Source organism: Mauremys mutica, chromosome 3 (assembly GCF_020497125.1).
Source record: "Mauremys mutica isolate MM-2020 ecotype Southern chromosome 3, ASM2049712v1, whole genome shotgun sequence".
Lineage (NCBI taxonomy): Eukaryota > Metazoa > Chordata > Testudines > Geoemydidae > Mauremys > Mauremys mutica.
In genome coordinates, this window is record NC_059074.1 from 164,231,929 (window position 1) to 164,252,681 (window position 20,753).

At 44.0% G+C, this 20,753-nt stretch overlaps 1 protein-coding gene across 1 annotated transcript in view; it reads left to right on the forward strand.

Annotated features, from left to right (window-relative positions):
- Positions 1-20,753, forward strand: part of USH2A (usherin) — a 624,012-nt gene that overhangs the window by 591,970 nt on the left and 11,289 nt on the right. The window contains exons 66-69 of the mRNA XM_045011456.1: positions 10,617-10,826; positions 14,507-14,745; positions 16,319-16,536; positions 20,012-20,188. Coding sequence (XP_044867391.1) covers positions 10,617-10,826; positions 14,507-14,745; positions 16,319-16,536; positions 20,012-20,188 — 844 coding nt within the window. The remainder of the gene's footprint in view (positions 1-10,616; positions 10,827-14,506; positions 14,746-16,318; positions 16,537-20,011; positions 20,189-20,753) is intronic.

Consider the following 20,753-nt stretch of genomic DNA (forward strand, 5'->3'; position numbering starts at 1 on the left):
GATCCTCGAAGGTAGATACGGCTTGTATTCCTAATGTTGTTTGGGGGCAGGATGTTTTGTAAGTTTGTTTAGCTGCTTGTATAATGTTGCTAAGGTAATGGAACATCCAACTACTGAAAGTACAAAGCATTTGAATCCTCTTGGTTGCTTCAAGAAATGACAGTTATATTCCTTTGTTTGCTGGCCTGCCTGACAGTTTTTTGGCTCAGCTCCAGTTTGTGGTGCTTAGTTACTGACAAATAACTAAGCAACTCTTCTGGCTTAAAATGGGGTGAAATAAGGGCTGGATCTCTTACTGGCCAGTGATGGATTTTCAGCAATTGAAAATAACCCTCACCTTTTGTCTCACTTCTTCCCACTCATCCTTTCAGCTCATCTTTTCCTCTTCCATCCCTGCCAGAAAGATGCAATAAAATGTGGTGGCATAAATTAAATAAAAATTCTTTCTTTCTCTCTGTTCCTTCACTCAGGAGAGCAGATTTTCTTATAAGATTTTTGATACTTTCTAGTTCCATGTGAACAGTGTGTTTCATGATATTTTAGCATTTAGGCTTCTGATGTCAGCCTAGACCTGGAGTTCAGCGATATGTGCCAATGATTAAACAACCACAACAAATTACGATAATCATGTCGTCCCGTTTCCTCACCCCCACCCCAATACAGAAAATGTGAAAATTCAGGTTGTTTCTAATTTCTTCTGGACCAGTTTGCTTCTACTTAACTCTTAGGGTCTCGGTATTTATACATCTTCTGAAGACATAATTAGATTGTTTGAGAAACAAAGTGAGTGGGACCTCAAAATCAAACAAATGAACACTTCCTTGAGTTTTTGTTCTTTAAAATCCACAGTATCCACTCCACAAAGTGTTCAGATTAGAAGAAGTGAATTGAGGGAACATTCTGATCTCAGCAAATCCAGAGTAACTTCTTTGCTTCACTGGTGTAACTGAGATCACAGTTCCAAATACCTTTTACTGCACTGAAATGTGTCCTTCATCTCTGTGGGGTTTATGAAAAGAAGGAGACAGAGAGCAATTTTGCAAACACATTTTTCCACATTTAGAAACCTCAGCTGCATGCCAGTGTAAGGCCTCAGCAACGTCGTCCCAAATCCATGCACACAAGTCGTGTGTTTGTGAATCAAGCCTAGAGTTTTGTTCATTTAACTAAATAATGGTACCAGAGCAGATTTATTGGCTTCCCACATTAGCTGCGAACCTATTAAGGTACAACTCTGGCCAGACCTTTTTTGGTATATTGTGATTCTGACATATTCCAAAGCTATCCTTTAAAAAGACATTAGTGTGAGCACCAGGGGGAAATATACTCCAGGGATGTAGATGAATTGATATGATTTCCTTGATTGTATCTTTTTATTTATGAGGCATAATTTATGAGTACTGAAAAGCAAACTAAAATGAGTGATGACTAACTACAGCCAAAGTCATAAATCAGTAGCAGCGAAAGGAGTGGTGATTTTGATCGAATCTATTGAATTAGCTGTTGCCCTTAGTCATTACAGGTATTGGAAAGACCTTTTAATATCTGCTTATCTCTCTCAGGGGAATGGGAGAACTATATCATTATATACCCATAGGAAGCAAATTATTAAATTGTCTGCTTCTTAGAGTTAAACCTGTTTACATCTCTTATTAATTACTGGTTTAACAGTGCAGTATAGGAAACGAGTTGCAGTTACATTTTGACATGATTTTTAATCCCCAAACTGTTTGCTGTTGTGAGATTTTCCCCCAAGAATGGATTTAGCATTAGCACAACTGTTACTGTTTTAATAGTGTCATGCGATTATTAGTCAAGACATAGAGCGGTGTTAAGAGGATCAAACTTGGCCTAACACATCGAATCATTAGAACCACATGCCTGAAATCCACCCAGCTTTATGAATGTGATTTATAGGCCTTTACTATGGATGCTAACTAAATGCCAGAGGGGAAGGAGGGTTTTGTAACTAAGGCACTGGACAGGCACTTGGAAAAGCTCCATTAATGTCTTGGCTCTGACACAGACAAGTCACTTCATTTCTTTGTGCCGCATCTCCCCAGCTGTAACATGAGGATAAGGGACTTCCTTTCTCCATCCTCCCTGTCTATCTCATTTAGATTGCAAGTTGTGTGGGGGAGGGATCATTTCTTATTGTGTATTTGTACAGCATCTAGCACAACGGGTCGCTGATACTGTTTATGGCCTCTAGGTGGTGATGATAATAATAATAGTGTTTTGTTTTGTGCTTTGTCTGAGGAGAGACTGATCCATATCTAAAAGTAGCTAGGAGGAAAATGACACCCCGTAGTGACAGTCAGTTTACGTCACCAGCTAGGGAGGATTCTCCTGTACATAGAAGAGGCAATGATTATCCTGCCTACCATAAGCAATGCCTCTTGGCATTACATTACACCAGAGCACAAAGCAAAATACTATGCAAGTGGGGCCTTTACCCTAATCACACCCAATAACTTAATATTAGTTATAAAATGTCTAAGATATTTTTCATAGAGAGCTAATAATTTAGATTCGTGAGTTTTAGTCCCAGAATGTTGACGCCGTCCTTAAAATACCCCCATTGCACTCTATTTGCAAAAAGCGGCCAGTGATTTTGCGGGCCTCGATTTTGGGGGTACTCAACTTTAGACATCTAAGCAGAAGTGCTGAGCAACCTCGCCTGTACTGAAGTCAATAGGAAGACCTCTGAAAATGAGGTCCCTTCAAAATGTCTAAAACAGGCACCCAGAAATGGAGGGATCCCAAATCAGCAGTAATGTCTGAAAACACTGCCCTAAGCAAGGGCCTGATCCAACTCTCTGTAAATTCAATGGGAGATTTGGAATTGATTTTAACAGGAGCAGGGTTGGACCCCAAGTCCTTTCACATCGTGGGACCCTGGCAGTGCATGTGAGTGGGGCAGAGTAGAGTTGCCCCTCAGCTTGGCTTTTGCACATGGAAGGGAGGCTCCCTGCTGGCACTGGCTATGCCAGTGCAGAGGTATATTAGTGGACCTGGAGAGGGATTGTTAGATCTGCACTTATGCATTGATTGGAAAGACCTTCATGCAAAATATAAGGCAGGAGTGATCATTACTCCAGGAGTAGTGGTCATGGAAGGCTACAGAGGGGATACATTGTAGTCCTGCAGCCTGTCTCCAATAGAGGTGTGATTTTATCCCTTGCACAGTAAAACCAGATGATGTAGGATTTGAAATTTCCCACCATGCTGAAAAAGTGAGGGATTTTTGGTAGTCACAGAAATGCACAACTGCCATTTGTGCTGTGTGCACGAGTGCTGTTTGCTAAAATGGTGGGTGCTTGCTAAAAGTAGACGTTTCCAGACCCTTAGAAATACTCTGTTTATGTCCTTAACTCTTTGGCAATGGTAAATCAATCCCTTCCACTGCTGACTGCTAAACTAAAGGATGCTTAGCATAAGGAAATTTCAGCTTCAATAGCTGGTTTTTGCTAGGTAGCGATTGTCACTAGCCATATGGGCATCTGCATCAGATTTTATCAAGTTAGTTTGAGGATATCTATCGCATTGTCAAAGCGCTGCCTTGGGAGAACCATGAAGCAGAATCAGGGGCAGCTCTAGGCATTTTGCCGCCCCAAGCATGGCAGTCAGGTTGCCTTCAGCGGCTTGCCTGCGGGAGGTTCCCGCTCCCACGGATTCGGCAGCACGCCTGCGGGAGGTCCTCCGAAGCCGCGGGACCAGCGGACCCTCCGCAGGCAAGCCGCCGAAGGCATCCTGCCTGCCACCTTTGCGGCGCCAGCAGAGCGCCCCCCACGGCTTGCCGCCCCAAGCACGCGCTTGGCATGCTGGGGCCTGGAGCCGCCCCTGAGCAGAATTGATCAGCTGTGTTTGTGGTCGTAAATATTTTAGTCTGTGGAAGTTCTTTAACCTCAATGATGAGAGCGGAGCCTGGGTCATTAAGGCCGCAATGATCAAGCGTCAAGATTTGCAAATCCAGATATGCCTGAAGATTATGGACTATTAATGTACCTGTTGAATCAAGAGCCATCAATGCTATAGGGACTGTTTAAATGGCAGTGAATGCATGGGACTGCAGAGAACCTGGGGTCTAAATGTCCTTGGAGACCAAATATCCCTAATCTCCTAAACTGCATGACTAACCAGATGAAGAACTAGGCCGTGATGTGGCTGAAAACATTAAATGCCCCCCCAGTAATACGAAAGCTGTGAGAATGCCATATGCCCAACTAAAGCCAGGCGGTTCTTGCAGAACAAACTTGTTATATCTTGATGTTTGCATTGCCATCTAGTAGCTTTGCCCGATCTTGAAGCTGTGAACAAAGAATGGTCTTGTTGGTAAGCCACTGCACTCGGACGCAGGCAGTCTGGATTCAATTCCCAGGTCTCTTGGACTCCCTGTCTGACCTTGGGCGAGTGACTAAATCTCTCTGAATTAAGTTCCCTATCTGTAAAGTGGGAATAATGATATTCCCTTACCAGTGTTTGTGAGGATAAAATCATCAATGTTGTGAAGCACTCAGATGCTACAGTAATGAGGATCATATAAGTACCTACCTAGAAAGACCTATTAGCTCCCAGCAAGTCCATCTCCCTCTCAGTTCGGAATTGTTCTTACAGAATTTTTCTCACCATTTCCCTTAGGGTACTTAGACAGCCTACTAGATCTCACTGGCTGAGGTTTTCCCTAAATCTTTCTATTCTCAATTTTATTTTTCAATTCTAGTTATACCCCCATGTGCCCTGTTAAATAATCCCTCTGTATTTTGATATTTACACTTCACAAATATTAATAGACAGTTATAGCTGCTCCCCTTGTCTCATAACCAAGCTCTGTTTATTTAGCTCTTTTAATCTATTATCTTTCCTAATAATTTTTTTTCTTTCCTCATAAATCAGTCTCTCTAGCACCAGGAATGTTTTATGTTGCTTTTCTCTGAACTCTTGTCAACGCCTTTCTGGTAAGGTGTTGCCCAGAAATTAATACACTATTCCAGGGGTGGACACATCAGATCTGTATAGAGATGGACTTTTTGCACTATGCTCTGAATTGTATTGTCTCTGCAGAAGCAACCCCAAACTATTTTGGCTGCACTTTGGCCACTTAGTTGCAAGAATGGCTCATGAGTGCCAGTGCAGCTGTGTATAAAATAGTGTCTATGAGACTGCTCTTACTTATGCTAGGGGCTAGACAGGCCCAAGAATAGGGAAAGTGTAAAGATGACTTGAAACTTTACCTGTTCCTTCTCTTGTAAATTCCACTGCAAGTGCACAGCACAGCCAAAACAAAACGTTGAGCCTTTTGTTTCTAAACATTGCTAATAGGATGTGCAGGGACTTAATCAGACAAACCCCATTACCTTTATTTAATATGAGTCATGCACTGAAAGTGTCATGTTTTTGCTGAAACAAAAATATCTCTGTTCATTGCAAAAATCTGATATTTATGCAACCTTAAGACTGGAGGCTGATTTCGGGAAACTGAAAAGTGAGGACTGAAACCGGCACAATGTCTCTGAGAGTTCCAGGGAGCTGAGGGGAAGCATAGCCACTGCATCATCCTTGAAAAATGCTACGCACTCCCCCATGCAAAGGTCCAGCTCTGCTGGCATGTATAGAGAGGTACTACAGGGTCACTTTTGGAAAGGCTAGCACCAACAGCGGTGCTACATGTATGGAGTCCTTGGGCTTATTACTGTCTGCAAGGACTGTAATTATGCTTGACCCGTCTGCAGGGGTAAAGAGGTTGGCTCCTTGCATCCCTTCCTGTGTCTTGTGCAGCCATGCACAGGTGTGGTTTGATCTGGCCTAGGGTGACCAGACGTCCCAATAAAATCAGGACCGTCCCGATATTTAGGTGTTTGTCCCATGTCCCGAGATTTCGTTCCGCCAGCAGCACTCGCCTTTTTTATCTATTTATTTATTTATTTTTTGCTGCTCCACCGTCAGCACTCGCCTTTTTTTTTTTATTTCCTCTGCCGGCAGATCCCCCCCCCCCCAATGTGTCCCGATATTTTCTCCCTCTCCTCTGGTCACCCTAATCTGTCCTTCTGTTTCTCACAGACACATAGATGACCGTAGGACACTAAATCTCATGGCAGTGTATGCTATGTCACTTACCCCAATATCAGATGAATCCTCTTCAATACTGGCAGTGGTCTCCTCTCTAATAGCCCCTTGCCAGATTTGTGTTAGCCTCAGTATGAACAGCAAATCCCCTCTTTTGAACTTTCCTGTGAGTCAGCGTGTTTAAAGGGACTTCCATCTGATCTGTCCAATATACGTATCTACCATCGTTTGGGAGGCATCTAGTGTGTGAAGAGCATAATAACTCTTTTCACAATACTGCTACTAAATTAACCAGGACTGCACTTCTTCAGATGGTCAGTGTCAGGTGGTCAAGAGCTCTGGTTTCTTTTTTCTGATTCTGTGTCTACTCCAGGGATCTCAAACTTGAATCACCACGAGGGCCACATGAGGACTAGTACATTGGGCCAAGGGTCGCATCACTGACACCTTTTCATATAAAGGTACAAAAAGCCCCCACCCCTGGCCCCACCCCCACTCCACCCTTTCCATGAGGCCCTGCCCCACCTCTTCCCACCCCTTCCCTGCCCCCATTCCAATTCCTTTCCTAAAGTCCCCACCCCAACTCCACCCATAGTCCAAACCCTTCCCCAAATCCCCGCCCCTCCCCCGCTTCTTCTCCGCCTCCTCTCCCGAGCGCACAGCTCCTTCCTCCTCCCTCCTGGAAAGCACTAAGTGCCACCAAATAGCTGTTTGGCGGTGGGAAGCACCTGGAGGTAGGCAGAGGAGCGGGGACGCGGTGCACTCGGAGGAGGGGGAGGGAGGGGAGCTTGGCGGCCGCAGGAAATAACCCCGCGGGCCACATGTTTGAGACCCTGGTCTACTCTCTTAATTCAGAGCTGCCTCTCCCCTAGGATATGTTAGGTGTGAGTCACTCTTTCTTTAGTGTTATTTTGGCAGCTTCTGTAGCTCTTTCATTATTCATTTGCTGAGAAGTCATTTTGCTTGCCCACTAGTGAGGTGCTTTCCTTCTTCTGGTGGTTCACCTCAGCTATGACAGCTATTGGCCTATGTCATAGAATCATAGAAACATAGAGTTGGAAGGGACCTCAAGAGGTCATTAGTCCATCTTCGTGCACTGAGGCATAGTTATGTCTGGCCCTTTCCTTTAATTCCCTTTAGGATTTCCTGTACAGATTGAATAACTTTACATACTATTTTATGTTGATGCAAAGAAATCCGTTTTCTGGCTCAAAACGTGAGCTCCTTTGTAAAGACCTGAGTTTTTAAAGTATTGTAGGGACCATTCCTGCATGGGGAGGGACATGAGCTCAATGATCTAACAAGCTTTTTCCATCCCCATTGTCTATGATTCTGTGATCTTCATCCACATCTGAAAGCCAAACATAGTTAATTGCCTTCAGTGGGAGTTGTCAGTACTCAGCTCTGCTGAGGAACTGGCCTTGAATTAGGGTGACCAGATGTCCCGATTTTATAGGGACAGTCCTGATATTTGGGGCTTTGTCTTATATGGGCACCTGTTACCCCCCCATCCCCTGCCCTGATTTTTCACACTTGCTGTCTGGTCACCCTACCTTGAATTTGGGAACGTGGATGTGCTGTGGAGAATCCATGGACATTATTGCAGGTGAGAGTTTATCCAAGGCAGGCTTATTGTGCTAGAGCTGAGGCAGCTTTTGCAGCATGTTTCTGCCACTCCTTATGATTAAGGTCTGTAGGACAGTCACGTGTAACCCAGGTTTTGCCAGTTCTTGGCTGTGCTGTCAGACTTGGAAGCTGCCATATGACCGTTCTGGGTGATTGCTGCTCACCAGTCTCCAAGAACGGCCCGTTTATGAAGAAGAAAACAAACTTGCTTACCTGTGACTGGAATTCTCTAGTTCTCTGAATATATTGCCTCCAGAGAGCTTCTTTCTCTCTGACCCTACTTCAAAGTGCTGTCTGGGCAGATGGCCAGCAAATTGATGAAGAGGTCTGAAATACTCCTTCTGTAGATGCTTTTGGAGCCCCTTCGTGGCTTTCTTGAGACACTGCACCCACTAGTGGCTGTACAGATTTTGGCAGGGTTCTGAGTCCACGCACTATGATGTAAGACTTAATGATTATTGAGGCAATATATTAAAAGAGTTAAAGTAACAAGTACCTTATTTTAATCTTTTATATCACACCTCAGAATGATGCAGTGCAACTTCAAAAGACTTTCCTCTATTTTGTTTGTGTACAAAAGCATACCACATAGCATTACATTAATCAGTGCAACAAATGTAATGGTCCATGGATGCCGTGTGATGCATTTTTGAAGGGATCATGATACAGCCTTCAATTTTTAATACGTGCAATTGACTGCAGGTGCAAATGCTAGCAGTTGGATGTATAACTGATTTGCATATACACTCAGGCAGGCGTCTAAATATTAGCATTTATGTCTTCAGTTAATACTTATATCTCAGGATCTCAAAGTGCTTGCTATCACTAATTATCACAACACTCCCCTAAGAAAAGTATTTTATGTCCATTACCCTTTTACAGATGGCTAAACAGAGGCCAAGAGAAGTTAAATGATTTGCTCATTAAGGCCTCACAGGCATGTTCCCATAGTTCAGAATAAAACTCTGGTGCGTTTCACCCCAAGGTTGGTATTGAGTCAATACAGGTGGATCTCTTCGAACTGCACCCTGCAAAGAACTTGCCATCCATGAAGAAAAATGCTCCTTAAAATGAGCAACTATTGTCAAATCTTTGTAGCAGCAAGGACTTAACCGAGATAGTGTTTGACCTATTGGAGTAGAGTGGAAAGAGTTTGACTTTATGAAAACTTCTCTGCAGCGATCACTGAAAGAAAAATATTCTGCGCAAACTTTTTGGTATAGGATCTCATTTGTAGTAGAGTTTGCTTTAGTAGTATTATGTGCTAGCAAGAGTATGAGAAAGTACCTTTGATTCTTTAACTTTAGTTGACATCTACAGTGTTTGAATCACAAGACTTAAGGCTCTTGTATGTTTTTGGTTCTCTCCAGACCGCTTTTAAAATGTAAGTTCCCTGAACGTAGGTGTTGTAAATTCAGAAAACTAAAAGTTCTCCAGGGTCTGTTTTAAAAAAAGCAAGATGAGAACTTTAAAAAAAAAAACTGTCCAGAGATTACGTGAGAACGTGTTTTACTGTAGTTAGAACTGCTCAACACGAAAGCTTACTAAGGAATACTTATACTAAAAATCACTCAGACAGTCCTCTTGTATTGCCATTTAGATCTATCATTCTGATTGATCACTATGTGGTTGGCTATTATTGAGCCTAATTTAACCCTATACACTCACACATCCATCTATTCTGTCTATTGTACCTGACATTCTACAAATTACTTACTCATGCAAATGATGACCTAAGGCAACCTTTTATGATATTCGTGTTTAATTATACAAATGGTTTTTGATAAATAAGATTATACATCCTTCCATATGTTTATGCGCTCCTTGATGAAAGCAAAATTTAATTTTCATGCAGATTTGTTGGAGACCGTGTTTAATAAGTGCTGAGTTTTATGTAGTCTGCAGATCAGTCTGGTTTTGGGAAGCTGACAAAATCAGTAGGCATAGTTCATAGAGACGTGCAGTTTTTAATCAGGCCTAATTCAAGCTGCTGTATTTTGAAACCTTGGAACTGAAACCACTCTCTTTGTGCTAGTATAATAAAGCAAATGTTATTGCAGAAATAAATGAATAAATTTAGAGGTGCTGACTTACCCATGCTTTTCAATGTGTTTTCTTTATATTATATTTTGGATTACTGACAGTTGTGCCAAATGATTAATTATATTAATATATTTAATAGAGTGGGGTCCTTTAAAAACTTGCCAATTGCCTTAAATCACTAAGGTCCGGCTCCTGTAGTTGGATCAGTGCAAGGGGATCTTAAATCCCATGCAGAGCCACATTGACTTAATTGGACCTATTCACAGGCAAAAAGGCGTAGCCCGCAGGGATACAATGATAGGATTGGGGCTAGGTCAGTGTTTGCAGTTTGCCCTTGGAATTTGCAGTAGTGAAGGGAATGCTGCCCTCTCTTACCTTATCTTAGGTAAGAGAGGTACGTTTTCTAGGGCCTCCTCTGTGTACAATATTACTTGGCAAACAAAAGTGTCTGTTCTTAAATCAGCCTTGCAGGAACCTCATGAAAATGTTCTTGTCCCACTTAATCATAATGGTGAAAAGCTGGGAATGGGTGACAGGGGATGGATGACTTGGAGTTCACTTGTTCTGTTCCTTCCCTCTGAAGCACCTGGCACTGGCCACTGTCGGAAGACAGGATATTAAGCTAGATGGACCTTTAGTCTGACCCAGTGTGACCATTCTTCTGTTCTTAAAAATATTTTATTCCCCTCTTTAAAAAGAATTGATTTGAACCAGACGGAGGGACTAGAGAAATGTCACAAAATTGTCTTAAATTATAGTGCAGTTTCATCTTGCCACCAGTAAAGCTGTGTTAGCCCCAGCAACTCAGCCCCTCCCAGGAGTGCTCAGCATCTTGCAGGCTCAAACCCTTCACAAATTGCTCTTTGTTTTGTATTTTCAAGGTCTGGTCAGTAAACTCCGCGGGCCGGACTCCTAGCAGCTGGGCACGCTGTAGAACAGGCCCGGCCCCTCCTGAAGGCCTCCACGCACCCATGTTCCACACTGTGGCTTCCACATTAGCTGTGGTAAACATCAGCCCCCCTCTTAAGCCAAACGGGATAGTTAGTCTCTACAGGCTGTTCTCCAATAGCACCAGAGGGACCGATGTGGTGGTGAGTGTTTATCAAGCTATTCTATTTGTATTTCCAGTTGAACTCTGGACATTTTTTAGGATTTTAAGTCTGTTAGCTTTTTTTCTCTACTTAGCAGTGCTCTCTTCTGGCCGAAGAAGGACTGACGGCTCCACTTAGCTAAATGTTGTGCTTCTAAAAGAATTAACCTTGACGCTAGTCTTTTCATTGTGTTATATGGTGAGAAAATGCGTGGGAGATCCAATGCAGTGTTCCTGGGAGGTTATTGATTACATTGAAATACAAACTTTCCAAAAATCTGTTTGCCCAAAAAGATCAGATAGAAATTACAGCTGGTGACCAAAAAGCTGCTCCCTTTGGACATTACTGTGTTTTGACTTACGGATTTTAACGCCAAGGTGGTTGCCCTGAAAAGTTTTCCAGTTGGCACAGGGATAACATTGTGTAGTAGCATACAAAGTACTGGAAACACCTAGGCATATTGCAAACAGTGCGGTAATGTTATCTGGTTATCCAATGCAGAACTGAAAAGTTTATAATAACAACCCCTGTAAATGCATCTGAAAGCACTGATGAACTCTACATTGCTATTTTATAGCATTTAAGAATGTTTCATTCCCCCGGTAGCTCAGTAAGTCCTACAACAGAATGTTACAAGAACTGGTAGAAAGACAGCAAGAGGCTGTCAGTGTGTCTCACAATTAACATGTAACAAAGGTGTGCATATGTCATGTCACTAGCATGCAATAGGAGCCCCTTCCGTGACCATCCCCATCACAACTCCAGGGGCATCTGGGAAAGGTACAGCATATAGGATGTCTAAGGATTCTCTTCTTCATCTGCTCCTTTCAGCCGTATAGTAACTTCCCCTCTGCATAGCACACCCCTGCCCCCCCCCCAAAAAAGATTACGTGCCGTGTAGTGTCTTTTGTGGCCTGTTAGATTCCACATAGAAAATAGAAATATCATTGCGGGGGGAAATCATGCACCCAGTGGTTAATTGACATCATTGTTCTTGTTTAAGCAGTTCTGGGAGTGTAATGATGTTGTTTAAAGTAGTAGCTTTTAGGTTTTAAAAATTCCATGTTCTTTTGCTTAAAATGTATAAAAAGCACTAGAAGGCCTAGGGCCTCGAGGATCTGAAAACACCCAATGACCATCTGATATGAGTAGTTTCTTTTTTTTGGTCTAAGCTGGTAACACCATCCATAGTGTCTCAGTTCTTTGCTGCACCCAGGTTGGGTCTGAAGCAGGGGCGGCTCCAGGCACCAGCACGCCAAGCGCGTGCCTGTGGCAGCAAGCCACAGGGGCGCTCTGCCAGTTGCCACGAGGGCGGCAGGCAGGTTGCCTTTGGCGGCATGCCTGCAGAGGGTCCGCTGGTCCCACGGCTTTGGCGGACCTCCAGCAGGCATGCTGCTGAATCTGCGGGACCGGGGACCTCCCGCAGGCAAGCCACCGAAGGCAGCCTGCCTGCCGTGCTTGGGGCGGCAAAATACCTAGAGCCACCCCGGTCTGAAGTTTAATCTCAGTAAGTCAACTGTTTAGGCAACAGCTAGAGAGTTTGGAGTCCGCGTATGTGGGACCAGAGAGGCAATCTGCTAAACAGGGGGGCCTGGCTCTAAAGGAGATGTAAGGAGCCAAGTGTGGCATGGAAATAATTGAAAAGGACAATGTAAATGGCAGATCCAGCCCCACCCTCTGGCCATGGAAGGCCCAAACATGGTGGGCTCTGTGTGGTTCTGCTGCTCAAGGCGGGTGGTGGACAGGACCAGAGGAGCCCATGGAGGGTTCCGGACCTCTTCCCTCTCCTGTGTGCTTCAGAGCTGTGCTCCATGGGCTCATCATGTTCCTTAGCATGCAAAGGCCCTTGGACTAAGGGAAGAGAAGATTTGCACTTTGCAATCTAATGTCCATTCCCCCATATACAAAGAGAGACTCATCAGACGAGGGGATCACTGCAGGCTTCAGTGAGTTTGTGGAGCACCTTTGTTTCTTCTCTGAGGCCTGTTACAAGGCAGCATCCAGCCAATAGCCAGAAAACCAGGTAACTTCACTAAGTCAGGAAATCTGCATTGTTTAGCTGAGCTTGAAAACAAAAAAGAGGAGTGACCACAGAGCTTGGGCCAGGGTAGGAGGTTGTGAAGAGTACCTGGAGCCATACTGCACAAACAAAGGAAAAATGCCACACAAGACTGAATAAAGTAAGGCTGATATTATCAGCTTTCAAGTGCTATGCAATTTAGTGGCAACTGGGAACCTCCATGCTTCACACACCCCATTTCTTGTGCTCAACTTCCTCCATGTCTTTGTGTCTGTGTCACCATCTGTCAAGGCTTAACTCTGTTCACCTTTTATAGTAGTATGTGCCCATTCTCCCACTACTCCAGTCTAATCTGGCATGGAAGTGGCTGGGAACACCATCTTCCTTGCTCATCGTTCCTGTCTGTGAGCGTGAGTCATCTGCTGTTTGCTGATTGCATGGCTAGTCCTTATCCCTCTTACGATGATCAGCTGGGTCCATATCTACTTCAGCCTGCATGTTCTTGTCACTACCCTTTCATCTCTCCATTGTCTTTCTCTTCTCATCCCCTCAGACCTGCCGTATGGCTGCTGTGCCTGCAGGGGTGCCTTGCTTCCCCATCACTGAGTGGCAGGCGTTATCAAACTCTGACTTTGTGTGCTTTCTGTCTTGCCTTGATGCTCTGTTTCCTTGCTGTCCACCTTGGGACTCTGTGGCCTGTGCCATTTGCCTTGCTTAATCACCACAGCAGGTGGTTACTCTGATTGAAATTGCTTTTTTCTACATGCTGTTTGATTTCTTTGGATCTGGAGACCATACCGACAGATGATTGCAGCGAATTGGAGAAACAGCAGCTCCGGGAAGCAGCATGGTTTGCTTTTTTCTTAGTTATTTTCTGCCATAACTTTCCACACAGTTCTTATCCACACACATTTCTTTGTGCTATTTAATTCAGTTTCTCTTTAAAGGTTGATGGATTCAGTTTTGCTGAGAGGGTTTCCTGTGGGCTGAAATGGAGGACATATCCCTTCTGTGCCACTTGTGTAGGATATTAGGCCCACTGGCTCTGTGTATGCAAAGATCTCCTGGACATTCATAGAATCACAGAAGATTAGAATTGGAAGAGACCTCAGGATGTCATCTAGTCCAGCCCCCTGCTCAAAGCCGGACCAACCCCAACTAAATCATCCCAGCCAGGGCTTTGTCAAGCCGGGCCTTAAAAACCTCTAAGGATGGAGATTCCACCACCTCCCTAGGTGACCCATTCCAGTGCTTCACCACCCTCCTAGTGAAATAGTGTTTCCTTATATCCAACCTAGACCTCCCCCACTGCAACTTGAGACCATCGCTCCTCGTTCTGACATCTGCCTGTCATCCTTTGACAATGCCCACCAACTTTTCAGGGCCAGCAGAGTGATCCTTATAACGCTGCACGTAGGGATGTAGAGGTGTTTGTGCATAGCTGCTTCACGAGTGCAGTCCATCACAGGACTTAAACAATGTACAGGCCCACTGCACTGGGTGAATTTCACCCTCTATGACTAGATAATGAAAGATAAGGTCAAATCTAGATTCCCTGGTAACACCAAGTCAAAGATCCTACCACTTAGAACATTTAACGAATCTGACTTAGCATTTACAGTCCCCTGTGCTGTGTGAAGTTCTCTCTTGCCTTTTACAGTTGTCTGAAGGGACTGCCACCCAGCAAACAATACATGGACTTAAACCTTTCACCACCTACTCTGTTGGTGTAGAGGCCTGCACATGTTTCAACTGTTGCACCAAAGGACCAATCGCCCAACTAACCACTCAACCAGCAGCACCCTCTCAACAGCCCCCTCCACATATACATACCATAACCTCAAGAACAGCTTTTTTCCAATGGAATGCACCTCGGTCACCGAATGGCATTGTGGAAAGGTAAGATTCACAATCTGATTTAGATTTTCAAAGCCAGCTAACAGATTTAGACACACAATTTCCATTTAGATCATTGGGAGTTGTGTGGCTAAGTCCCCTAGTCATTTTAGATAATCTCATGCCCTGTTTTTAGTATTCTTTTATATATTTGTAAATTATGATGATGATCTCCAAATTCCATGCAGAAGAAATCCTCCCAACAGGTGCTTGCCGTCCTTGGGTATCTTCTCTCAAGCAAAACATTGTATAGGTAGAGGAACCTTGCAGTGTGTCCTAAATGTTAATAAACTTGGATTTTGCTGGAGCAATAAGGGAAGTGAATTCTGGAGTCAGGGTCCTCGATGGAAAACTTCCTATCTCTGCCACTCACATAGAGAGACTGTTAGCAAAAGCCATAGAAATCAACTGTTGTGAGGTGGGAAAAAGCAGTGCTCTCTGGACTAGACAGGACCAAAGCACAGAGGGTTTTATAAATCAAAGTCAACACCTTCATTTGCACCTTGAAGCCAATCAGCTGCCAGTGCAGTCTATGGAGAGCAAGTGTAAATTTTTCCATGCAGGAAGCCCACTCAATAAGGGCCCGTTCCTATCCCATTTGAGTCATTAGGAGTTTTTCCACTGAGTTCACTGAGTAGAGGATCAAGCCCTAAGCAGGCAGCAGCACTTGATGCTTCTGAGTGGTTTTCGTTGGTAGCCTCAGACAAAGTGCACTGTACTATTCTAAATTAGTCTGAGTGTACTCACACCAAAAACCGGAGGATTCTATTGTGTATTTTGGATAGAAATGGCAGGTTCACGTACAATATCATGTATTGCCCCACTCCCCAAATGCCCTGCAGCAAGCTTAGCTAGGCACAGGTTGGGTGACCAGATGTCCCGATTTTATAGGGACAGTCTCGATTTTTGGGTCTTTTTTTAATATAGGCTCCTATTACCTCTCACCCCTGTCCTGATTTTTCACACTTGCTCTCTGATCACCCTAGGCACAGGGGATTGGAGGAAGTGGGTGCTGGTGCAAGAGCCACATGAACAGCTTTACATTTAATTTTGGTTTAAGCAGGTTTTCCGCTGACAGAATGGCAGCCGTTTTTTGTTGCTCATTAATTCATGTTTCATTGATGGTTAAAGATGATTTTTCATTGGTTCTTAATGAGGCAAGTGAAATTGTGCACCAACAAATAGTTGCACTTGCTGGTTTGCAACACCAATAAGTTGAGAGAGTAACTGGCATCACAGATATAGATATCTTATAAATACCAAAGGTAGGTAGCTAGATCTAACTACGGTATTTAATTTGCAGGCACAAGCAGTTAGATGTAAGTACATCCACAGTTTCGTTGTAGGCACAAAATTGCAGGTGTTTGTGGGCAGGGGATTAGAGGTCATCACCCTAAAATCAGGACCAAAGCATTAGAGATTGAACGGGATTTAGCGTGCCCAAAAGCAATGAAGCTGAGGTCCATCCTATTAACTAGTAACCAGATATCTAGCAGCCAGAGTGAAACAGTGCTCATTGATCGTTTGTTTGTTCCTCTGATAAGACTTTCATCAAAATGTCAATCTTTTTCTCCAGCTATGAACTCCACATGTATACTGCTTGCCCTCCACATTTACAAACACAGGCAAAGACCTGTAACCCTGGACCAATTGAAGTGAAGTATACAGGTAAAGAGCAGAATTCCAATGTGAGTGATCTTCAGCCTTACACAATCTACAACATGAGAGTGGTGTCTTACAATTCTGTAGGCAGCAGTGCTTCAGAATGGACCAGCTTTACTACCAAGAAGGAGTGTGAGTATACAGTGACCAGAAAGAGCAATTCATGAGTCTGAAATACCCGTCTTTCTAGGCTGTGGAACTGTATAGCTCCAGAAAAAACATGTGGATCGTTTAGTTTGTTCCCATCCATTTCACAGAACTAACTACATCATTCCCACTAGCATCCTTCCAAAACTGTTCTTAACATCTCCAGTAATTATGTCTCAGCCACCCACTCCTGGGAAGTCTAAGCCACTGTTTAATTGCTCTTCCTGTTCAGAACTGCTTTCCTGGCATCTAGCCTAACCTTTTCTTTTCTTAGTTTAAGCTCCTTGTCCTTCCATTATGAATTCTGTTCAGTGGGAAGTATTAAGTATGTCATATTTTTCATTAATGCATCCTAACAAGGCAACAGTTTAATAAAAAGAAATATGCCCAGTAAAGTGGTAGGCAGGGTGTAATAATGATTGGAGCAAACAAAATAAAGGGGGCACAGAAATTTTAGAAGAGGACTGTGTGGGTTTTTTGGGGCCTGATTCTGCAGGCTTTGTGCAGGCAAAACTTCCACTGAAGTTCACAGGATTTTGCCTGCAGTAATGCTTTTAGAATTGGGCCATTCATGAGGTCTAGCATCTTTAAAAATGAAGTGAAGAATTCCTTATTATTAATCATTCGTATACAGTGCTATAGGCATTCTTGGAGGTTTACGTAGCAATTTAATACCATAGACATTGTGCTTACAGTCTAGATTAATCTATGCTGAATTTGTAGTAGTTTAACATCTTCCTAAAAATCGGGGGGAGGGTTGTTGGGGTTTTGGGTTGGTGGTTTGTTTGCTTGTTTATAGTATAGGATCATATCCAGAATATTCACATAATTAATATGGTGGGTATTTTGCCCTAGCAATCTATACGCTTTAACCTGGCAGAGTAAATTTCCTTGGCATACTCTGGCCCAAAAACGTATAAAATCACATCTCTAAAAAAAAATCCTGTTTACATCAATAGTAACTCAGTATGTAAATTATTAAAACCTAGTCCAATAAATCACAAAACTTCTATACAATTCCACTAATGTGTTGCAATAAAGTTCAAGGAACTTCACAGTGGTCCTTATGGTGCACACTACAGCCATTCTGAACTCCACAGTGACACTGGAGATTGAATTTACATTCCCTTCCTCCAGGAGCATAGATTTCTGCCTCTTGAGCTAAAGGAGAATCTCCCTTAGCTCTCAGCAGTACAGAGCCTCTGATACTCAACTGAACAGTACTGATTTGATCTAGTAGAGAGCAGTGCTATGCATTAGTAAGTTAATTGCAATATTGATGTATTCCACATCAACCCCTCCAAGCCACTAAAATCTTTGCATTCACTGTGGTTCATTGTGTCTCCTTCATTAGGAAGACCTAAAACGTTTCATTAAAAAAGGAGGCAATGGTTTATGGGCATTCTTTGTTGTAAGTACAGTGCCAAAAGCATAACAAATGAACATGTCTGCCTCACGTACGTGAAGTTGCTTTCATCGAAGACAATATTTGGGAACCGGGACTTGATGATATACTAATGTACTGCACTACTGATTGATTAGAAGGGCAGTGAATTATTGTACTTGAATTGCTGTTTGTAAGGCTTTTTAACTATCTCTGAAAATAAACTAATGGTTCAAGAAAAAGCTTTAAAAATGAATGGATGCCAAAAGGACATAATTCACTCTCCAAGCCGTTTGGGTTGGAGAACAAATATATTAACTTCAGCTAGTGCTTTGGGCTTAGTTGCAATAAATATTGATTTGTTATGAGAAATAGCCTCCAATTATAGTTAATAGTAATAAAGATACTTTACCTGTTAAATGAGAGGAAAAATGCAACAAAACAGGAGACAATTATATTACCATCCAGGAGACACTAACCAGTGGTGTCTCCATGGATGGGAACCTCGTATGCCAGTCAGTGCTTAAAGTACACCTGGCTGAAAGGGATCCTAGATCCAACAAATAAAATTCCAATAGCTCCAGCCAGGTCACTGAGGGGTGCTCATTTCAGACTTGCCTGGGATGAAAACCCCTTAGGATTGGCTACTTGCCTGCATTGGCAGTGAGTTATCTGGGCCCATGGTGCACGGGCTCCAGCAATATTCAGTGCCGGGTCTCTCCCCCAGCCCCACCTGCCGCCCCTGTGTGTCCCCTTGGAGCGTCCCTGCCTGCACCCTAGGCAGCGGGCGGTTGCCCTGCCACTCTGCGCTGTGCTCCCTTGCCAGCCGGGAGGAGGGGCATACGTGATGGCAGCCCCACCCAGAACCCACCTCAGGGGAAGCGAGGGGGCTTCCTGGACCTGAGAGGGGCCCTAGGAGCACATGCAGTGACAGTGAGGCAGGGAAAGTGTGTTTCCGGGGGGTAGGGGAAGGGGCGCGCCTATCATGGAGCTCGCTGCTGCCAGCAGGAAGAGGGCTGGGGGCACTGTAGAGTCCTCCTGTCTGGTCCCAGCCCCGGGGGCAGCCTGCCTACACCCCAAACTCCTCATGCCCAGCCCCCAGAGCCTACACCTCCCCCAGCCAGAGCCCTTTGTCCCAGCTCTGAGCCCCCTCTTGCACTGTGAACCCCACATCGCCAGCCTTCACCCCCAGACCCCAACCCTCTGCCCTAGCCCTGAGCCCCCTCCCACATCCCCAACCCCCTCATGGGGGGGGCTTGGACCCATTCCAGCCACCACCAAAAATTATACAAACCTGCCACCCCTGCTTTCCTGCCTCCCTAGGGTGTAAGCAGCCAATCAGAGCAGTTGCGGACCCAGGCAGAGCTCTCTCACCCTCCTTTCTGTGGAGGAAAGAGGTGGGAGCAGAAAGAGCCCAGCAGCAGCTCCTCCCATTTTGTGAGAACTGGGGTGGCTCCTCTGTTCCTCCCCACGGTGTCTGGGAGGAGGGAGGACGTGCCCCAGAAGGCGCAGAGGTGAAACACTGGGAGCAAAAATTATATGGGGGGGGGAGCCAGGGCACAGCCAGTGTTTTCATTTCTGTAGAAGATGCCAGTCTTGTTATTTACCAGAACATGGCCTTGGCCTGTTACACGGTGTAACCCTATTAACTCCAGTAGAGTTTTACCAGTGCAGCTGATAGAATATAACGCATTCCTTGTGTTGAATTTTTCATGTCTTCATCCTTAATTCTTGGAAGCCATTTTATTTTTATTATTATGTATTACAATGGTGCCTGTACCCCCCCAATCTAGCCCATTATACGAGGCATTGAACAGCCACATAGTAAAAGACACTCCCTGCTCCAAGGAGCTTACGCTTGAATTTTACTAATTTTCCTTGTGGGTTTCACTTAGGATGCAGATACAATATATTTCAGTGTGATAAAGCAAGGGCAATCTCCTTGATTTTTTTTCCATATAGGGGGTATGTATGTGAGTGAGCCTGTTACACTTCTTGTTTGATGCATTTATTTTGTGCAACCCAGTGAGATGCCTACGATTTATAAATGAGCTGTTTCCTTTTTTTCCCCCCCAGTACCTCAGTACAAAGCTCCATTTTCTGTTGTCAGCAATTTATCCATGATCTACCTAGACTGGAGTCACACTTTCCTATTGAATGGACAGCTGAAGGAGTATGTGTTAACTGAGGGCGCCCAGCGTGTCTATAGTGGCTTTGACACCATGCTGTATTTACCAAGGACATCTGACAAAAGTCAGTTTCAGTTTCCCATTTCTATAGCTTAAGGACTGTGTTTATCTAGTTTCATTACATGTTAAATTTTACGAAGTCGGCCAGCCAATGCACAGCAGTGGAATGCCTCTTTAGACTTCTAGTTTCCTTGAAAAGCTGATGGTGTATGCATAGTAAGGTACTCTTTATCCTGATGATTGAATGCAGTTTTCCATTAAAACCATTTTAGTACCTACTGTGATTTATAGGAACAGTGGTTATTTGAGGTACAGGGGTGGGTGAGGGGAATTGATGATGTTTCTGGATGAATTCTACCCATTCCATGGGATGGGTGTAGATGGCCAGGAAACACTGTGAGGCTGACCTCTGGAGTTTACTACAGATTTTCCTCTCAAAAGGAGTGGACAAAGATATGATGTGCTCTCTACCCCGCACCATGTCCCTTTCAGGGCTCGATTCTGTAAGGCGAGGAGCACGGTAGCCCAATCCGGTACATGCTTAACATTAAGCACATCAGTAATCTTGCTGAAGTCAATGCGACTGTTCACATGCTTAGAGTTGACCACATGCTTATGTATTTTGCTGG